This window comes from Bufo bufo, chromosome 8 (genome assembly GCF_905171765.1).
Source record: "Bufo bufo chromosome 8, aBufBuf1.1, whole genome shotgun sequence".
Taxonomy (NCBI): Eukaryota; Metazoa; Chordata; class Amphibia; order Anura; family Bufonidae; genus Bufo; species Bufo bufo.
In genome coordinates, this window is record NC_053396.1 from 15,453,427 (window position 1) to 15,475,698 (window position 22,272).

A 22,272-nucleotide genomic window follows, 5' to 3' on the forward strand; every position below is an offset into this window, starting at 1 on the left:
CGACGCCATAGACTATATACAAAATATGTCGCTCGACAACTCGTCGTGTAGCCCTAGCTGCGGATTTCACCCTTTTCAAACGAAGGGTGATTTCTGAGGCAAAACCACATCAAATCCTCAATTAGAAATTGCTGGTTTTGGTGCAGAAACGTACAGAAAATCTGCACGGAAATTTCCAAATTCCACAGCTCCCCCCTCCTTCTGTAAGATATGTGACCTTTGAGTTTAGCTTTGGGTAGGACTAGAGGAGAAAGCGTCCTACAACTCCAAATTAGTAAGGCTACATGCACACGACCGTGTTTTGCAGTCCGCAAAACATGGATGGCGTCCGTGCGCTTTTTCTGCAATTTGCGGAATGGCACGGACAGCCTTTAATCTAACTGCCTATTCTTGTCTGCAAAGCGCAGGGGCCACAGAACGGAGCAACGGATGCGGACAGCACACGGAGTGCTGTCCGCATCTTTTGCATCCGAGCCGCCACAACTGAGTCTCGGATGTGGACCAAAACAACGGCCGTGTGCATGAGGCCTAAAAGTTATGAATCTGCAACAATTAGTCCAGTTTCCGTACCTTCTGCGTCCTAATGACCCTGCGCCTCTTTTCATAGGAGATAACGACACTGGCAGACGCCACACTGTCAAGATTGAAGACTTAACGTAATAAGACGCATGACTTATACAAGTAAAGATTGTATGTTTTGTTTGGAAACTGAAGATGGAAGACTCTTCTTTCTTTATGAGTCAATTCTTGGCAAGTAGACATTTCAGATGTGTGTCCTGTAGCTCGGATGTCACTGAAGTCATCAGCAAATGGGTGCCATCTACAAGCGCCATGCCCTGGATCCCTGTAGCTTGGTATAGCCCATCATCAATATCTGTGACCTTAGGCCTCGTGCATACGGCTCGGATGTGGACCCATTTACTTCAATGGGGCCGCAAAAGATGCGGACAGCACTCCGTTCCATGGCCCCGCAAAAAAATAGAACATGTCCTATTCTTGTCCGTTTTGCGGACAAGAATAGGCATTTCTACAATGGGCATACGGGCGGTTTCTGTTTTTTGCGGATCCGCGGACCGCAAAAACGGAACGGTCGTGTGCATGAGGCCTTAAAGAAATATTGCAATCTCGTATCGTAATCAGGAGAATGAAGGGGCCCCTTGACTGTTTTACCATGGACAGGTGCGCCAACCCTATTCACTTGAAGGGAGCTGTGCTGCAGATCTCCTTGCCCAGCAGGTGGTCCGGGTGCCACTGTACAGGGAACAGTAGCGCTGTCACCCCTTCTTTTATTCCACAGGTTGGACACCCACAGATCATAAAGTGGTGGTCCATCCTAGCAATGTGGCATCTCATTATATGTTGGGAATAACCCCTTCAATTAGCCAGTGCTCTGTATTCCAAGAGAGGATCTATACCTATAGGATATGCCATACATCAGGCATGCTCAACCTGCAGCCCTCCAGCTGTTGCAAAACTTCAACTCCCAGCCTGCCTGGACAGCCTACAGCAGGGCATTGTGGGAGTTGTAGTTTTACAACAGCTGGAGGGCTGCAGGTTGAGCATCTCTGCCATTAATGTCTGATAACTCAGGGGTTCCACCTCCCAGGAGAAAGGGGGTTCTAAGAAGCAGGACCCCCTCCCCTCTTATCAGACACTCATGGCATCAACAGGATGGGGATAACTATTACATCAGTGGGGGGGGTCCCACCAATTATGAGAACGGGGACCCTGTATCCCGTGGTGGGCCTGAAATAAAGGAAGCGTCCGATTGGGCATGCGCGCGGCCGCTCCATTAATTTGTATGGGAGTACGGCGCTCCGCTATCTCTAGAACTCCAGAAATGAATGAAGCGGTTGAGCACATGCAGTTCCATTCATTTCGGGGCCTCCACAGGATACTGGGTGTCTATTCTCGTATTGGTGAGTATCCCAGTGGAAGGACCCCCCACTGATCTAGTGTATCCCCTATCCACAGGATATAACTTTACCTCACCGGAATACCCCTTTAAAAAGAACAGACCATTCATTAAATCTGAAGGCAGCTTTATTTCCCAAGATCAACAACCAGACAGAAGGGTCTGAGAGCAGCAGATGGAAGAAATGTACCTCACGGTAAAGCGCCAGGTTATCGCCGTATAATACACGAAGCCTGGCCTCAAAAATATAAAATAAAAATAAGTTTCATTTCTGTACAAGACTTACAAAACTTAGAAGTTATTGTCTCTAATTAAAAATATTATATCTGATGTTTAAAAGTATGAAAAATTCTTGTACAGTATTTGAAACAGCTCAACGAAGCCACCATGTTTGTCAAAATTCAGAACAGCCCCTGCCCCGATACAATAAACACTATTCATTTCTATTACCAAATATACTGTACTCCCAGCATTTGCCACTAGGGGGCACATAAAGTGCAAGGAGCATGCTTAAAGGGGTTGTCCAATCTGGCCGCTTCCACAGCGAGATGGGACTAGGCACCAGCCCCAGGCGGCCGGGCTTACAGTTTCCGTAACTCGCAGCGCTCGTTCACTACAATGGGAGTTACAGAAACAGAGGAGCGCCGGCCCGTTTAACACTGTCCATAAGCCCAGCCGCCTGCAGCCAGTACTTGGTCCCAGCAGTGTAGAAGATTGCAGCTTCGTCCTATTCAAGTGAATGTGACAAAGCTGCAATACTATGCACTGCTCCTGGCAGACGGCGCCATGTCAAGAATGAAGAGTCTGCAGCATACTCACTAGCACCACGGCCCCTTCAAACAGTGACCACACCACCAATCTGATATCTGTGACCTATAATGGAGGCCAAGCCATCGACACCCTGATCCCAGAACACGCCTTTAAGGATGGAGCAGGATCTCTGTCCTCCTGGATCTGCGCGCTGAACTTGTGTGTACACAGCTTCCGTGCAGACCTATACGTTTTTATGGTTACAGATTTTGGGGACGTCAGTGGAAGTCATTTTTTCTTCTGTGTTAGGGTCCATTCACACGTCCGTAGTGTACTGCGGATCCGCAATACACCCGGCCGGCACCCCCCCCCCCATAGAACTGCCTATTCATGTCCGCAATTGCGGACAAGGATAGGACATGTTCTATTTTTTTTTCCGGAGCTGCGGACTGGAAGATCGGGGGCCGTGCTCCGGAAATGCGGATGCGGAGAGCACATAGTGTGCTCTCTGCATCCATTCCTGCCCCATTGAGAATGAATGGGTCCGCACCCGTTCCAGATATTGCGGAACGCATGCGGACCCATTCCACGGACGTGTGAATGGTAGGGTAAATTTGTGCAAAATTGATAAAAATTTGCACATTGATAAAATTTGGCACACACTTTTGTCTACACTTTTTCTTCTTACACCACCCCCTACTGGAGTAAAACTGCAACTTTAAAAAAAAAAAAAAGTTGAGCAATCTAGAACTTCTTTGCTAACCACAGAGAGTGGCTACGGAAACGTAAAACCAAAAAAGTTGCACATTTTTGTGCCAGAATTCCATGGAGGGAATGATACATTTCTCCCATGGTGTCTTTTCCCCCATTACCCTTACAAGCGAATTTTGGAAAGTCAGAAAAGTTTTCAGTCCTTCTCTTCCTCTTAAAGTCCCCATTCATGGAACATTTTGGCTCACCCAGCCGCCACCATTAAAAGGAAGGAGATCGGCTTCTCAATAGCCTTCAGTGCTGAAAATAAGTCTCCACGCATTGAACCCCTACATTGGTGATAATCTGTACACACATAAAATACACATAGAAAGTCTTATTGTTACAGAAGCGGCCACATAAGGCGTGTATGGCCCTGTTCACATCACACTAGGACCATCTGTTTCATGTATATGCCAGGAAAAGACCCCGATGTATACCTCCGATGGAAGGCCGAGACGACTCCCACAGTGGCGTACCTCGTCCATAGGGCCCCATTACATGAAAATGTAGACTGCACGGTACTACATAGCAGACCGCATAGACCGCAGCAGAAGACAAAAGAACCTCCATCGGGTGACTGGGGCCCTATGGATATGCTTATTGTAAACACTGGCGGCCATACATCACTAATGTGACATGGCGGACTGGTCCCTGCTTTAGCAGCGGATGACCCAAACCCCCGCCCCCCCCCATCCCCCGGAGTCTGGGGCTGAGCTGGACGAGTAAGGCACCATAACAACAATAAACTCTCCAGCGCAGATTAGGAGGATGCTTTTGATGAGGACGACTCCTTTTTTGGGGGTTCCTTTTTGGCGGGGTTATATTTTGCCTTGATGGCGGCTTCCCAGTTCTTCTTCTCCATGGTGTATAACCTCATGGCGGCTTGTGCATCCTGGATCTAAAATAAAGAGCGGTAACATGAGTACCAGTGGATAACTACCATGGAAGCCGACCAGGGCGCTGGTATGGGGCCCGGTTGTGGAATTCCTAACATAAGAAGGAGCTCAGCGCATACTGATTGTTACAGTCTCCGTTGACTATAAATTCCCATGCAGTGAGCTCCCCCTTGTGGTGGCTGCAGGCAGCTTTGTAATAAACTGTGAGAGCGGAAGCAGAATTATAGCGGTACATTTTCTACCTTTCCAAGTTTATCTGTGATGCGTACACAAAAGGTTAAGCTATTTCTCCCCCGACCCCCAAACACATACCCTCTTACTTTATCTCCTGTGAGGACAAAGGGTCGAGATGGCGGCTTGTTACTTACCGAGCAATGTTCTCCAGTCTGTACTTTTACATTTAAGATATTCTCACACAGCAGCTTCAGGGACGGACGTCCACACTACAGGGGGACAAGACAGGACATCAGAAATAAACGCAGATGTAGCCGCTAAATTCAGAAACGGAGTCAAATGAATGTAAGCGGAGCTACCCACATTGACTACAATAGGGGAACTGTCAGGACAGAAAATCCACGCTACAACCATGGCTTCTTCATGTGGTACCAGAGCAATCTGATCCCAATAGCATTTTACTCTTTAAAAGGGTTTCGGTCACCAGAATTAACCCTCTTAAACTGTCGATGTGCTAATGTCAGCAGAATCCAAATCGGCTATTTTTAGGTTTATTGATGCCCCCCCCTTACGGCACAATTCTTACTTTTGTAATATGCAAACTAGCCTCTAGGAGCGGTTGGGGGGGGCGTTGCTCCTGCTCCTAGAGGCTCTGTTCTCCCACCTCATTCCACGCCTTGCCGTCCTTGATTAACAGGGCCAGCGTTCGTCTCCTGCCGACACTGTGTGCTGGTTAAACGGCACTGCGCATGCGCGAGAGTTACCCAGCACAGGGCCGGCAGGAGAAGACTCCTGTCAATCAAGGACGGCAGGGCGTGGAATAAGGTGAGAGAACAGAGCCTCTAGGACAGCCATCCTCAAACTGCGGCCCTCCAGCTGTTGCAAAACTACAACTCCCAGCATTCCCGAACAGCCTACAGGCATCAGCCTGCAGCAGGGCATTGTGGGAGTTGTAGTTTTACAACAGCTGGAGGGCCGCAGTTTGAGGATGCCATATCTAGAAGCTTTAGCAACGCCCCCCTCCCCCCCCCACACACTTCTAGAGGCCAATTTGCATATTACAAAAGTAAGAATTGTGCCGTAAGGGGGGCATAAAGCCACACAAATAGTTGGATTCTGCTGACATTAGCACAGCGCTAATGTCAGACAGTTTAAAAGGGTTAATTCCGGTGACAGAAACCCTTTAAATATATACAGAAAGTTGAGTTATTACACAAGTACTTGGCTTCACAGTTTTTCTATCAATTTTAAAGCCCATCTGTCAGCAGTTTTGTCCCTATGACACCGGCTGACCTGTTACATGTGCGCTTGGCAGCTGAAGACATCTGTGTTGGTCCCATGTTCATATGTGCCCGCATTGCTGAGGAAAATGATATTTTAATATATGCAAATGAGGTTTTAATTAGGTTTTAATATATGCAAAGGAACCTCTAGGAGCAATGGGGGCGTTACCATTACACCATAAGGCTCAGCTCTCTGCAATTGCCGCACTTTGACAGGGCCAGGCAGTGAAAAAAAGTGCAGCGGACGCAGCATTTGCACACAGAGCAGAGCCTCTAGGTGTAATGGCAACGCCCCCATTGCTCCTAGAGGTTCATTTGCATATATTAAAACCTAATTTTTCTCAGCGATGTGGGCACATATGAACATGGGACCAATACAGATGTCTTCAGCTGCCAAGTGCACATGTAACAGGTCAGCCAGTGTCATAGGGACAAAACTGCTGACAGATGCCCTTTAAAGGATCAGCATCGTAGAGACTTGTCAGCAGTGTAGATCCAGGTGTGGAAACAATAAGACTCTTTACTACAGAATGAGGTGTCGTCCCCCCCCCTTTCGCTCCACAACTTCTGACAGGTCTGTATGATGTTAGAATTAAAGTGGCACTGTCCCTTTAAGTTTTTTTCCCTTTGCTCACACATACAGCAGCTTTCAGAATCCAACTGGTTGCGTTCGGCCACTAGGGTCACATGACGTGTCACCCCAATAAGTGACACATCATCATGTAGGAATATACACAGGGTTTACGACCATAGAAGACCCCTTTCCATGAGGTGCAGTTCTTTGATGGATGCAGACTCCTGTAGGTACATGATCTTACCTTCACCCTTTGTTTGAACGGTTTGTACTTCTGAGTGTCTCTAGTGGCCTTCTTAGGATGATCCAAGAAAAAAATCTAAAAGAAACAATAACGCAAAAGTGTAAGCCACAAATCCATATGATGTCCATAGGGCTGTCTTCATGAGACCACCCCACTATGAAACTCTAAGGATGCAGATCACCTACCTTTAGATCATTATGTACAGCGTGGCCGACCAAAATACGTCCTTTAAGGATCTCAGATACTTCTTTCTGTACAACCTTGAAATCTTCCCCTGAAATGACATGTGATGTACACGTGAAGGAGGAACTCTACCCCCCAATAAGCATAATACTAAACCAGGACATAATGTATTTGGAAGACTGCGCGGGTCAAGCCCCGAGTCCTCACCGTTCTTAATGTCCTGAGGCCTGATCCCGCTCACTGCCGTCCTGTAGTCTGTGACTCGTTCGGTGGGTTTAACAAACTTATCGTACACACATTTCCCAAACTGATTGACAATGGATACCCGCGCCAAGATGCTTTCTTCACCATCAGTGCCAACCCCCACCATCTCGCAGTCAATAGCAATAGTCCTGGTGAGTCTGAAATAGAAAGGTAAAAATCAATGTCCCGTTAAAGGGGTTTTGCCATCACATACAAGGATATGCCCCCATCGTCTCTACAACGAGAACGGAGAGGGGAAGTGAATGGAGGGCGCACTGCGCATGCGCAGCCGCCCTACATTCATTTCAATAGGCCGCCGAAAATAGCTGAGCGCGCATGCGCAGCTGCCCTCCATTCATTTCAATGGGGCCGCCGAAAATAGCCGAGCGCTGGCTTAGCTATTTCTGTTGGCCCTATAGAAATTAATGGGAGCAGGGGCCACGCGTGTGCGGTGTGCTCCCTATCAGCGCTTGGTGGTGGACGGACTCTTGCCTAGCATCTGCAGAGGAGGAAAAAGGGAGAGTGGGCCGCCACTAGGGCTGCAGCTATCGACTATTTTTGTAATTGAGTATTCTATTGATTAATCCAATGATTAATCCAGTACTCTAATAACAAAAAACGAATTAAAAGAACGTTTTTCTTTATAAAAACTCATCAGCCCCCTGTGCCATCAGCTGCCCCCCTCCGATGCCACCAGCGCCAGTGAGATAAAACACTTACCACTCCTCTAGGGGCGCCGCTCCACAGCTCGTCCATCTTCTTCTCTGCGCGCTGCACTGTCATCCTGACATCACACATCGTCAGGACATAGTGCATGTAAGCGCGCACTATGTCCTGACGATGTGTCAAGAGGAAAGTGCAGCGCGGTGCGGGCTAGCGGGTGACCACGGAGCGGTAAGTAATAGCAAGCGCTTCACTCCCGCTCCGTGGTCACATGACAAAAACGAATCCTCGATGCAAAAAAAATAATTTGTGTCGAATTACTTGATTCAATCGAGTAATCGTTTCGGCCCCAGCTGCCACCATCCACAACTCTTTGCATGGAATTTTATAGGAGTTACAGGAACGGCTGCTTGCTCTTGGTCGGCCGGTCCTCACCGCTTCATCTATTTGCTGCTCTACAGCTAAAGGCTACAGATCAAGGGACCCCAGGACTGCAAGGATCCGGCTACCACATATCGGTCATCAATGGCATTTCCATATAGCCAGGATACCTAATTCAACTCCTGGCATAACACAATCCTGCGGGCGGGGCGCCTCTCTCTTGGGCACGCTGAATCCTTCATGTACTTATCTTCCATAATGGCTTCAGTGACACCAGCACTTACCCCTCGAACGCCCTGTCCTTCACTAGAACCTTGTCCACAGCATCTGATTTTTTCTCTGGTAACCCTTGCATCTGCCGTGCGATTTGACCAGCTTCTGTACCCAGCGCCGCCTCAATGTCATCCGGATCCACGTCATCAAACCACAGGTCTATTCTGAAAAGTCACAATTTATTAACAGCCTATAAGCCACTCATTTTGTTGAGGTTGAGTTGAGGGACTACCCATAAAGCCTCCTCCATGTCATGGTCGCCGAGCTTTCCTTCATCAACTAGTTAGGCAAGATATGGAAGGGGGTGGGGTAGGTCATTACTTAAAAGGGGTTGTCTCACCTCAGTCACTAGGATATGCCCCCAATGTCTGATAGGTGCGGGTCTCACCTCTGGGACATGCACCTATCTTTAGAACAGAGACCGCAAAGTGAAGGAGGGAGCACCGAGCATTTGTGGCCGCCCTCCATTCATTTTTATGGGAGCGCAGAAAATAGTAGAGCGGCGCACTTGGCCAAATGAAATGAACGGGAAGTGCACTGCGCAAGCGAGGCCACCGCTCCATTCATTTCTATGGGGCTGACAGAAATAGCCGAGCCAGCGCTCAGCTATTTTCTGTGCTCCCATAGGAATTAATGGAGGGAAGCCACGTCTAAGTGGTGCGCCCTACGTAACTTTGTGGGCTCCTTTCTAAGGATAGGTGCGCTGTTAGGCCTCTTTCACACGAGCGTGTCCGGATAAGGTCTGGATGCGTTGCAGCAAACCCGCGCGAGTAGGTACCCAATTGCAGTCAGTTTTGACTGCGATTGCGTTCCGTTGTTCAGTTTTTATCTCGCGGGTGCAATGTGTTTTGCACGCGCGTGATAAAAAACTGAATGTGGTACCCAGACCCGAACTTCTTCACAGAAGTTCAGGTTTGGGTTCAAGGTTGTGTAGATTGTATTATTTTCCCTTATAACATGGTTATAAGGGAAAATAATAGCATTCTGAATACAGAATGCATTGTACAATAGCGCTGGAGGGGTTAAAAAAATAAATAAAATAATATAACTCACCTTAATCCACTTGTTCGCGCAGCCCGGCTTCTCTTCTTCTTTGAGGAATAGGACCTTTGATGACGTCACTGCGCTCATCACATGATCTTTTTACCATGGTGATGGATCATGTGACGGACCATGTGATAAGTGCAGTGACGTCGTCAAAGGTCCTTTTCCTGCGCACAGCAAAGATGAAGACAGAAGAGATGCCGGGCTGCGCGATCAAGTGGATTAAGGTGAGTTATATTTTTTTTTTTAACCCCTCCAGCCCTATTGTACTAAGCATTCTGTATTCAGAATGCTATTATTTTCCCTTATAACCATGTTATCTTTCAATATATCTTTATTGAGAATTTTTTCATAAATCCAAAAAATACAGTGATCAGAGGGATCGTACATATCACCCGTGCAACGGGTTATATTATATTACATTAATATGCGTTGTTCGCATGTATCAGGTGGAATCATGTACTCCAAAGATTACATCTGTACAATAGTTGGTATAGCGTCAGTACAATCCAATGACCTTATCTTACAGAATAAACATGGAGAAATGAACGGAGAACGAGAAAATAAATAAAGAAAAAGCAGAGAGGCAGACTCTGTGTAGTATATCAAGGCTTCCGAATATACATCAAAAGCATAAATAATGCAAGCAAGTATTGACTGTGTAAATACCCTTTATGTTTGTAGGTTGTTAGAGACAATCTATTGATCACTGGAGTTACCACTCCACTGTGCCCACTCCCTTTCAAATTTGCGTACCGCAAAGTTTTTGTGTGCTAACATTTTTTCAAAAGACCTAGTAGTGTCCACTGAGTTGATGATTTCCTGTATGGTCGGAATTGTTGAACTTTTCCAGTTCCTAGTTATAGCCAATTTTGTGGCTAGGAATACGTGCATGGCAATGGTCCTAAAATCATATGGGATCTCTGTAATATTAATAAAAAGCAAGGCCAAAGCTGGGTCACTTTTTAGCTCGCGGCCCGTTATTTTTGACACTAGCTGGAAGATGCCAGCCCATAAATCCTTTAACAAAGGACAGCACCATAATATGTGTATAAGGGACCCTTTGCCCCCACATCCCCTCCAGCACAGCGGCTCCAAGCCAGGATAAATGCGGCTCAATTTCAGAGGGGTAAAATACCACTTGAGTAGAGTTTTCGAGTATGCTTCAAGGTGAGATACACATTTCAATCGTTTAGTTGCATATGTGATAGCTGTGGACCACTGCGCTGGGGGGATGCTACGGCCAAGATCTTGTTCCCATGAGATAATGGGTGCGGTTTTTACAAAGGAGTTTTTCTTGCCTAAGAATGTATATAGAGGGCGGATCCCCTTCCACTTGGGTTGTGTCAAGTTCCATTGGCACAGGAGTTCCGCGTGTGAATGAACCATCAGTGTAGGATTTGTGGCTAAGAGGTGGCGAACTCTCAAATACTTATAAAAATCATTTTTGTGTATTTTGAACCTTTTTTGCAGATTTTCGAAGGAGTCAAGATCCTTCGAATTGAGCAAATCCGCCACCGTTGCTATTCCCTCCTTTTTCCATCCCTCTAGAGAGAGGTCAGGGATAAGGTATTGCAATGCCTCTATTGGAGTGATTTTTGCTATGGAAACAGTTGTTTTATGATCACTGCCATGGTATCTTTTCCAGGCTTTCAAAGAAGTAGAGAGTAAATACGGGAGGGGATGTGGTGATAGTTCTTTGATAACCATGTTCTAAGGGAAAATAATAAAGATCGGGTCCCCATCCCGATCATCTCCTAGCAACCGTGCGTGAAAATCGCACCGCATCCGCACTTCCTTGCGATTTTCACGCAGCCCCATTCACTTCTATGGGGCCTGCGTTGCGTGAAAAATGCACAAAATAGAGCATGCTGCGATTTTCACGCAACGCACAAGTGATGCGTGAAAATCACCGCTCATGTGAACAGCCCCATAGAAATGAATGGGTCAGGATTCAGTGCGGGAGCAATAACCCGCGTCACAGAGGCGCACGCGGCAGCAAAAAACAAAAAAAAATTACACTTTAAGGACTGAGCCTATTTTAATTTTTTTTTATTTAATTTTTTCCTCCCCACATTCTGATAGGCATAACTTTTTTTATTTTTCTATTCACATAGCCATATGAAGGTTTATTTCTTTGCGGGACAAGATTGTAATTGTATTGGCAACTGGGAAAAAAAAAAAATGTCTGTGGGGTAAAATAAAAAATAATTCTGCTTTTGGGTATTGACATTAGGGTGTTCACTGTGCGCTAAAAATGAAACCACGTTCTTATTCTGCAGCTCAATACGATTACAGTGGTGTAATATTACAAATTTGGATAGTTTTTTTACTTAAAAAAATAAATAAAAACATCTACATTTTCTTTGCATCGCCATTTTCTAACAGCCATAACTTTTTTAGATTTCAGTCTATAGAACTGTATGAGGGCTTGTTTTTTCGCGGGACGAACCGTAGCTTTTATTGGCACAATTTTTGGGTTTCGTACAACTTTTTGATCGGGACAAGGTGACAAAAAAAATAAAATATATATGTTTTTTTTTTCCATTACAACATTCCTTAGACTTCCCATCCCCTTAGGGAGCTAGAACCTGAAATCTTTTGATCCCGTGTCCCATTCACTCTAACAGAGATCTATTAGGGCGAATGGGATTCTGAGGCGCTCCCTGCTGTGCCTCGGGCCTAGTTGCATCTCGGTCCTATTCACACGAATCGGCCTGGGCTGCAGTACCAAGCGCAGCCACTATACAATGTACGGCGCTGTGCTTGGTGAGCTGTGAGGAGGCCGCCTCTACAAACCCCTAGACCTGATATATATGGGGTATAATATACCTGTGTGTAATACAGAACTTACTTTGGTGGCTCTGCTGTGCTGTCCTCACTAGGCTTCTTTTTAGGGTCCATGATGGGTTTATCACCTTCAGGTAATTTTCTCTTCTTCTTATTCCTCGCCTCTTTGCTCTTATCCGTAGTCTCTGGCTCTTTTATGGCTTTCTTGTCAGCCGTCAGGGTCTCCTTCACGTGACCGTTGACTTTGGGGGCTACAGTTTTAGGTCTGGGCTCAGATTTTTCCTTCCCATTCACTTTGACTTCCTTTTTAGTTTTGGGCTTTCCCTTCTCCTTTTCTTCTTTCTTCAAGCCCTTGTCCTGTTTCTTGGGGGGGGTGGTCGCTGCACGGACAGGACTACTGCTCTCGGGTTTCAGCAACTGAAAGGGTAAAGCACAAAGTTTACGGGATTATAACGGCACAATTAGACAGGCACATTTCGGGGGGGGGGGGGGGGGGGGACGACAGACAAGCTTCTAATGTGTACGAGGGTAGATAGTAATGGCAGATATTGGGAAAAGGTGGATCAGCTGTTGGATTTCAACATGCCTGATCCTTTTGTTCTAAGGAGAAATATGCCACCACCAGAGGTGTCTGGCCGTAGCCTATTCCCCTTCTATCATTGACAGCACATGCATGCTTGGCCGAGCACAACGTGCATGTGTATGGAGGAGTTGAGAGGGATAGCAGTAGGCCAAACACACATTCAGCCAACCTCCATCTACAGTGTATGGCCAACCTAATGTCCTCCTATATGGGGGCAGCCTGTATATAACACCCAATGGGATTCTCCCCCCGTACACTTACTGTCTGTAAAGCTTTCCAGTTAGATGAGAACTCCTGGGGCGTCTTGGGAGGCAGAACAGGCGTCTGTGTCACCTTGGTAGGCTTCTCTTCCTTCGCAGCGATCTTCGGATACTTTTTCCAGAATTCCTTCTTCTTCTTCTTTTTGGTCTGATTAAGATTGTTCTTCTCTTTCACAGCCGTCGAGGCTTTGTCCTTCACCACGACAGCCTTTGCCATCTCTGTGCCGTCATTAATGAGTCTGGAAAAGCCAAATGAAACACAGAGAATGAGCTGCAATACCGGACACCGACAGACGTGGCGCTGTTTCTGGGGGAAGTGCACAGACCTTTTTTAATCCCTTAAAGGGTTTCTGTCATTAAGCTAGCTGACATTAGCGATGTGCTAATGTCAGCTAGACCTAACTAGCCTATTCCTACTTTTATCCGTGCCCCCGTTACGCCAGAAATCTAACTTTTATAATATGCAAATGAGCCTCTAGGAGCAACGGGGGCGTCACCATTACACCTAGAGGCTCTGCTCTCTGTTGCATCCTCTCCACTTTGACAGGACCAGACAGTGTCAACGTCATCACACCAGGTCCTGTCAATCACAGTGAAGAGGGCGCGGCAGTTGCAGAGAGAGCAGAGCCTCTAGGTGTAATGGTAACGCCCCCGTTGCTCCTTAAGGCTCATTTGCATACAGCAAAACAATTTCTCTCAGCAATGCGGGCACATAGGAACCTGGGACCAACACTGATGTCTTCAGCTGTACCGACCTGACATTTTCGACTTTATGGCCACATGGCCCCTTAGGAAGTGTAAAAATCGCATGTCTGGAGTCTAAGGGTTAATTCGCATTGCAATTTTGGGGAGAGGGGTAACTTATACATACACCCCATAGACAAATATGTCCAGCACCATCAATATCAGGGGGCAGGGTACCAGGGATACCCCCATACTAGCGACCAATGTGTTGGGGGTCTCAGCCAGGGACCTCCACCACTTCCCAACCCAAAAGTATGTGCCCCTCACCCCAGGTCACACCTACAGCCCCTGCCATACCCTAATTTAACCCTGGGGAGGGGCAGACAGGCCCAATGTGCACTCACACCCCCCTCTATACAGCACTGCTGGGACATTAGCCTGGTGCCACCTCTCCTGTATGCCCAGCCTGGTGCCACCTCTCCTGTATGCCCAGCCTGGTGCCACCTCTCCTGTATGCCCAGCCTGGTGCCACCTCTCCTGTCTGCCCAGTTACTCACATAGGAGGACATGCCAGAGCCCGTGCACAGTCTCTACAGCTTCATATGTCGCAGCATGGTTCCTCCGGAAACCGACACATAATACGCGCCGGGTCGAAACAGCTAACAAAACTTTCGTTCCTAGGAAGAAGAGTACGCGCATGCGCCGTAGCTACTAGTTGCTCGCTCTGGGTTTGCTTGACATGCGCGCTCGGTGACTTGCGCGGTATACCTCCGCCCTCTGCTGGTCATTGTGAAGATGACACGTCAATGCAGAAGAGAATGGAGGAGTGATGGCAGCACAAGGGGAAATAGGGGTACAGCCGGGTGAAGATTGTAATGCATGGTCAGTGTGTATAAGCCAATTGCCTACTTTTAAACAGTGGCATGTTGCCACCATAACACATACACTTTTAAGAGTATATCTACATAATAAAACCATGAATCAATAAAAATTTAAATTTTAAGTGACTGTTCACTGGGTAAGAATTGCTGTGCAGTGCCCACAGACCGCCATGCAATGCCCATCACTCCTATATGGCATACGGTGACCTATCTAAAGCCAATCAGTAAGCACATACTGGTATACTTTGCCTGCAAAAAGCAAAAGCGCGCCCTACTTTGCCCACGTGTAGACAGATACAGCCCTCATAGCGCCATATTGTGCCTGCATACTGTCAAAGAGATCTCATAGGGCCCCACAGCAAAAATGGGTATGCCCTCCTCAGTACACAGGCGTCAACCCGTCCCAAGCAATGCAAAGCTCCACACATCAAATTTCTAATGAATTTAAAAAAATTAAAATAAATGTCATCCTTCACTTCATTTCATCCGACTTGTGTCTTAGGTGCTTCATAAATATGGCGCTCATTCTGACCACCATATTTCTCACCAGGCAACTGGCATAAATCCATTGATAAATCTCCAGCTTCCCATCTATTACAAAGCTGACTGCCCGCAGCCACCACTAGGGGGAGCTCAGTGCGTAGGGTATTATGCAGTTCCAACTGAAAGGTAAGCTGTAAGCATCTGTTTGCACAGAGCTCCCCCTAGTGGTGGCAGCATTAAAATACAAATTGAAAGAGGAGTTCAGCACCGTCCCCCCTTCCCCTCTCCCCAGGCCACTGGTGCCCAGAAAGTGGTATTCTTTCACACCTAGTGCCATACTGTGGCCACCTACAGCCAAATGGCGCTAAATAGCACCCAGAGAGTGTCATACCCGTCCAGCACATTTCCACTGAGAAATCCACAGCGAATGTGTTACCTGCGGATTTGTTGTGGAATTGCCCTGGAATTCACCCTTTGCATTTTAAAGGGTGAAAATTTTTGATTTAAAATCCACATCCGCTGTGGGTTCCTCGCTGACGTTTTTTTTTCACGCAGCGTGTGGATGTGATTTATTGGCAGACTCTCATCCACTTTGTTGCTACGGTGGATTTTCTGCACGCAAAACTGCGTCGGAAAATCCGCAGCATATCCCGCCCCACGCGGTAATACCCTCATAGTGCCCGGGTGCCACCACTCGCCCCTTCAAGTTTCAGAGCAGAGCTTGGTTTCCTACATACTATGCAGGAAGGTTCTGCTGCCCTCTGCTGGCCCTTTCTTGTAATGTCTCATGGACGCTACTTGTTTAACCACTTCATTACCGGGTGATTTTTTTTAATGAAATTTTTTTTTGCGTTTTCATTTTTCACTCGCCTGCCTTTCCTAGCTGCATTTGCTTGTTTTTTTTTTTTGTGGAAAATTCCAAATGTGGTGCAATTGGAAAAAAAAAATGACAGAGAATGAACGGCACAGGTCAGTTTTACTGCCTAGGGCAGGGATCAGCAACCTTCAGCACTCCAGGTGTGGCGAAACTACGACTCCCAGCATGCACTCTTGCTTGGCTGTTCTCAGAACTCCCATAGAAATGAATAGAGCATGCTGGGGGTTGTAGTTTCACAACAGCTGGAGTGCCGGAGGTAGCCGACCCCTGTCCTATGCAGTAAAACTGACCCGTGCCGTTCATTCTCTGGGTCAGTACAATTACAACGGAACCAAATTTATATAGTTTTATACTGAAAAAAAAAATATATAAAAAAAAAACAACTTGTGCATGGCTTTTTGATCACTTTTTATTCAATTTTCGTTACATCATTCTCCGTATTGGATAGAATGATTTTTTTTATATTTTAATAGTACGGGCATTTTTGGATACAGGATGCCCATGATGTTTATTTTTTGATTAATTATTATTTTATTTTGGGGGGGGGGGGGGGGAGTATTGGCCCATTACTACTAAGGAACGCCTTCCCCAATCTCAGCAAGGGGAAGGTGTTCCTGCCCGGAAAGCAAAGCACATCTGGGTTCTTTACTTTTCACATTTAACCACGGCATCCGAGGGGTTTGAATGTCTACAATCGGCACTATTGCCGATTGCAGACACTAACCCTGGGTGTCTGCTGTGCGAAACGGCGTTCAGGATGTAGTTAATGGGGATTTCTGGTACTTTAATATTAGTGGTCCATCCTCTGGATAGGTCATCAATATCTGATCGTAGGGGGTCTGAAACCAGCGCACCCCTACCGATCACCTTTTTGGGCGTAGCTCTGGTGGTGGAACTACGCTGCTCCATCCACCACATATTGAACAGAAATGTTTGCATTCTCAGGGCTCTGGAGTTAATATTTATTTGAATAGTTTGTATGTAAGACTCAGACTGGGACAGGTTGACTCCACGGAGGTCTGAAGTCCACTAAACACCCTCCATTCGGCAGAGGCTTGACTAACGTGATGGTGCCTGGACCTTGTCATAAAAAGAAACCCGTCAACAACTTGTCAATTTTTCGACCTATTTATGAAGAAAATGCTCCAAAAAATCCATTTCACTTAGCTTGTCCGTTTCATGTTTCGGGCAGGGCTTAGTGGACATGGACAAGGCTTAAGATACAACAGCGTTCACCAAAATTTTGTCGCTAAATATTCTTATTCTTCCGTATCTTTAATATAACGTATCTTTAGCACGTGAGTGACCCCTTGTCAACTCCAGGCAGACCCTCGTCTGATCCTCTCCAGCCTCGCAGACGTAACACTTGGCAAAATCCGTCCATCCCTTCCCAATAAACACATTCAGACAACACAATAAAACCCAGAGCGCGCGTCCAAGCAGACGCAGGAGGCCGGTTCCAAGCTGGAACGCATCTCCGCAGTTATTGTTGTGTCCATGGCCCCGGCCCAATCCGAATAGCTGTCTACCTGACAAGCGATGGCGAGAATTTACATCTGCATGTTCAACGTCAAGGATGAGCTCATCGTCCAGGCTCCTCACACCTGTGGGGACGCCAGAGCCAAATATTTCAAAAACGACATTGATCCGAGAGGTTTTTTATTTCCCCCCAGAGTGGAGGAACGTGTGAAGAAGTATTTGGCCCATTTGTGGAGTTGCAGAGCAGACCACCATCGTTGACGTCTTGGACTATGTGCTCACTTTACCACCACTTGGAGGTCGAGTTCAAAGGAAGCCAGTTGACCTATCAGTATGTTTTTCGGGTGTAGGAGGACACCCCTGGATCTGGAGAAAACCTACTAAACCCGGGGCAGAACATCCAAAACTCCACGTCGGTGTTGCCCCCTGGGGACCCCAGCACTGCACGACCACATCGAGTCCTTGTAGCCATTGCCCAAGACACTCAACATCTTCAAACCCCCCAGAGATGCAGGAACAGGTCACAAAAGAATATTTTGGGACTCCCAACACCCCCGCCAATCAGCTGGATGAAGGGGCTGCTGGGTCCGACTGAGAACATGGATGCCTAAAAGGGGCTCACAAGGTCTCAGTGGGGATGGTGTCTTGCAGCCATTTATATTTTTCCACCTTTTGACATGCAGGCCCTGCTGAGCTGAAGGTGCACAGATCTATATCTGCTGACCATCTACTGTGTATGGGGGTGTCCTGACTCTTCCCAGACAGCAGATGTTGGAAGAAACAAGGATCGGGCTGCTTGATTTCAACGTGTCTGATTCTTTTGTTTTCCAAAAGAGGAGCCTGGCAGTGGCTTTCTCCCTATTCAAAACACATGCTTGCTTGACTGGGCCAGGCATGCATGTGTATGTGGGGTTGGGAGAGATACATGTCAGCCTAACATCGTCAATAGCAGGGGCATCTCTAGAAAAGACTGCCCCCCACCCCCTCCCCAAAGACCTTCCCCACAATCCCCTTTCACAGCTAGTCTAGACCGACTACTGTGTGGGGGCACTAAGTGGCAAAACTACTGTAAAGGGGGAAAACTATTGCCAAGGGGACATTAAGGGTTCATTCTACTGTGAAGAGGGCACCCTAGGCCATTACTAAGGGGGCATAACTAGGTGAGTGGGGTGTTGCATGGGGAATGCAACACCCCACTCACCTAGTTATGCCCCCTTAGTAATGGCCTAGGGTGCCCTCTTCACAGTAGAATGAACCCTTAATGTCCCCTTGGCAATAGTTTGCCCCCTTTACAGTAGTTTTGCCACTTAGTGCCCCCACACAGTAGTTTTTCCCCCTTAGTCCCCCTTCACAGTAGTTTTGCCCCATACAGTAGTTATGCCCCTTATTGCATCCATACAGTAGTTTTGCCCCTAAGTGCCCCCACACAGTAGTTTTGCCCCCTAAGTGCCCATTTCAAAGTAGAATGCCCCCTTCACAGTAGTTTTGCCCCCATACAGTAGTTATGCCCCTTATTGCACCCATACAGTAGTTTTGGCCTTAAGTGCCCCCACACAGTAGTTTTGCCCCCTTTAGTGCCCATTTCAAAGTAAAATGCCCCCTTAGTGCCCCTTCACAGTAGTTTTGCATCCTTAGTGCCCCCTTCACAGTTGTTTTGCCCCTTTAGTGCCCCCTTCACAGTAGTTTTGCCCCAATACAGTAGTTATGCACCCATACAGTATTTTGCCCCCTAAGTGCCCCTTTCACAGTAGAATGCCCCCTTCACAGTAATTGTTCCTCCTTAGTGCCCTCACACATCAATGCTCTCCCCAGGGGCTTTGCTAGGTTAAAAAATTTGGGGCCTGGGCCCCTGATGTATTGTCCCAGGCCCCGAATGTTATGCCTGTCTGCTACATAAAACTGTATTGCCATCCTCAGGAGGGCAATACAATTGAATCTAATGCCCTGCAAGAGCTGAAGGACCTGTGATTACATCATAGGTCATGTGATCAGTGCTAAATGCAGTAGCTGAAAAGGACCTGCGATGAGGTCACCATCATGTGACCAGTGCAGGAGAGGACGGCTCAGCAGTGAAGAGAAATCCTGGGAAGAAGCTGTGGTGAGGTCTGCTACATGAGGAGAGGTAAGTGAAGGGAGAGCAATGCTGGGAGTTGTAGTTATTTAACTGGGACTGTATGTTAGGGATGAAGGGAGGGAAGTTATTTACATGGGACAGTGAGGTGGAGTGATGTTATTTACATGGGACTATATGTTGAAGGCGGCTGTGAGAGGGAGTGATATTATTTATATGGCACTGAATGTTGAGGGGTAATGTGATTTTACATGGGACTGCATGTTGGAGGTGGCTGGGGAGGGGGTGATTTTATTTACATGGGACTGTATGTTGAAAGTGACTGGGGGAGGAAGTGATGTTATTTACATGGGACTGAATATTGAGGGGGTGATGTTTTTTTACATGGGATTGTATGTTAAAGGCGGCTGGGGAGGGGGTGATGTTCTTTACGTGGGACAGTATATTGGAGGGGGCTGGAGAGATGGTATTTACATGGCATAATGGCAGAGAAGGGAAATAATGTTATTTACATGGGACTGTATGGTGGAGGGGCTGAGGAATTCTAATCTTTAAGACAGTAAACTGAGGAATATAACTACAGGGGGCACTGCAGGGGGCATTATAAATACTGGGGGCACTTCAGGGCGAGCATTATAACAGTAGGGGGCGATATAAATACTGGGGGCACTGTGGGGGCATTTTAAATCCAGGGGACATTAGGCGTTCTTATTACTACTGGGGGCTCTATAGGAGGGACTTATAGATCCGCCTTATTTCTACTAAGAGCACTGTGGGGGACTTATTACTACTGAGGGGGTCTGTAGATAGCTTTATTACCACTGGGGGAACAATAGGGGGGCCTTATTTCTACTGGGGGCTCTGTGAGGGTATTATTAATACTGGAGGGCTCTTCAACTAATGGGGGCACTCTTGGGCAGCACTATCATTGTTGGGGGCACTGTAGGGGGCAGTATTACTAATGAGGGCATTCTAGAAAGGGAATTACTATTGGTAGGACTATGAGGAGCACTATTACTATGGGGGCACTCATTTTTATTCAGGATAGTATTTGGGGGTACAGAAAAATGAGGAAGCTAAGATGTCCATGTGTCACACTCTGTAGAGACGAGGCGGCTGAGAGAAGTGTCCGGACGGAATGGAGAAGATGACAGAGAAGATCTACATCAGAGGAGACGTCACCTGGGAGGCCCTGGATGTGAGAGGTACGTGCTGCTGTATAGCTACAGCGGGCTTAGGAGTCGGTTGGTCGACTTAGAGAATTGGGCCATATGCATTGGGGCTTGGGCCCCGGATCTTTTGAGACCCTACCAACGCCCCTGGCTCTCCCTTAGTGCCCCCTTACATTAGTGAAGCCCCTGTGGTGTAAATAAAATAATAAAAATAAAAAAAATTATACTCACCTACCCCCGTTCCACCGATGAACAGAGCACATTCCTTCACATTGTGGAAAGACCGCAGCATTTACGTCACCTGTGGCGGCACCCTGTGTCTTGTAAATGGCTCCTGCAATAAATTCACCTGCCTCTGCGCCACGAAAACTGAAATTCTGCTGGGCGGCGCCTAACTGATGATAATTCGTCTCCTACCTCTCCCCATACATGTGCATGCTTAGCTCGGCTGAGGATGCATGTGTTGTGATTGCTAGAAAACCATTGGCAAACATCATTAGCAGCAGCATACCGCCCTGAGAGATAAAGGATCGGGCCTGTTGAAAACCAATGTGTCCGATCCCACTATTCAGGGGGGGGGGGGGGGGAGTGGGGAGGAACACAAAGACTGTAGAAATGTCACTTCATAATTTCAGATTTCAAATCCGTGCAGTCGCAAATCAGTAGCCGTATGAATGACAACATGGATTCCCACTGCTTAGGAAGAGGTATGGAATTTAGTGCAGAATGCACGCCAAAGTCTGTGTGAACATACCCTTAAAGGAGTTTTCCAAGGCTTAAAAAAAAAAAAAAAAAAAGATAGCTGCTTTCTTCCAAAAACAGCGCCACCCCTGTCTGCAGGTTGTGGGTGGTATTGCAGCTCAGCCTCATTCATTTCAGTGGAGCTGAGCTGCAGTACCAGGCAGAGCCCACGGGTAGGTGTGTTTTTGGAAGAAAGCAGCCATGTTTTTCTAATCCTGAACAACCCCTTTAATTCCCACAGCTGAGAGTTTGCTACAATTGCATCCCGCCCAAAAAAATCCCCTGGGAGCTGAACACGTCAGCACATGTCTCTCTCTCCCCTTTGCTACAATGTATCAGCCTGGAGTCAGACTGTCTATATAACCAGACTGGATACAATTGTAACAAACCCTCGCCTGTGAGAACTATTTGGGGAGGACCAGGTGTCAAGCACCTGATATCCAACTGGAAGGTTCCCCCATCATTGACGGCAAACAGAGATCCTGAACGTGAGGGCGGAATAGAAACCCATGCATATTAGAAAGCTGCAGAAAATAAAAACCACTGACAGAAAACTGGACAATTCCTTTAAGTACAAAAAAAAAAAAGAAAAAGAAAGCAGGACCGTACCATTATCAGTCAGCGGGTAGAGATCCTTTCCATGTGCTGCAGTGCACAGGCGGCTGCCATGCGTGGTTATTGACACATGGGGAGGGTTCGGGGAGGAGAATCAGTTTAACTCATTGTTGGAAGGAGTCGCGGAAAGCCCACGTAGACCAATAATAACCGCATCCAAATCGCCTCCTGCGCTTGTTTCCGGGCCGCCAGCTGCTGTCAGACGGTATGTGAACCCTAGGCTGAGGACTATATAAGCAGATCATTTAAAGGGATAGTAT

General features: G+C 47.1%; 3 protein-coding genes across 4 annotated transcripts in view; 2 read left to right on the plus strand and 1 right to left on the minus strand.

The window, feature by feature from the left end:
- STKLD1 (serine/threonine kinase like domain containing 1) overlaps positions 1-708 on the plus strand; it is a 32,816-nt gene extending 32,108 nt beyond the window's left edge. Inside the window, exon 19 of the mRNA XM_040406449.1 lies at positions 608-708. Within this exon, the coding sequence (XP_040262383.1) occupies positions 608-655 (48 nt within the window). The 3' untranslated portion in view covers positions 656-708. The remainder of the gene's footprint in view (positions 1-607) is intronic.
- On the minus strand, positions 29-22,145 carry REXO4 (REX4 homolog, 3'-5' exonuclease). 2 transcript variants are annotated; one of them, XM_040406451.1, is made up of 10 exons: positions 22,007-22,145; positions 13,011-13,248; positions 12,231-12,583; positions 8,344-8,496; positions 6,980-7,173; positions 6,775-6,863; positions 6,590-6,664; positions 4,683-4,757; positions 3,237-4,316; positions 29-39 (listed from the first exon to the last, which is right to left on the minus strand). In XM_040406451.1, exons 2-9 carry the CDS (start codon positions 13,224-13,226, stop codon positions 4,179-4,181), a joined length of 1,293 nt encoding a protein of 430 aa, XP_040262385.1. In that variant the 5' UTR covers positions 13,227-13,248; positions 22,007-22,145; the 3' UTR covers positions 29-39; positions 3,237-4,178. The 2 variants fall into 2 exon arrangements, with proteins under 2 accessions (XP_040262385.1, XP_040262384.1); XM_040406450.1 differs by lacking the exon at positions 22,007-22,145 and adding an exon at positions 14,251-14,361.
- The window catches only part of SARDH (sarcosine dehydrogenase), a 59,409-nt gene continuing 59,216 nt past the window's right edge, over positions 22,080-22,272 (plus strand). The window contains exon 1 of the mRNA XM_040406448.1: positions 22,080-22,217. The gene's annotated coding sequence lies outside the window, so the exon portion shown is untranslated. The remainder of the gene's footprint in view (positions 22,218-22,272) is intronic.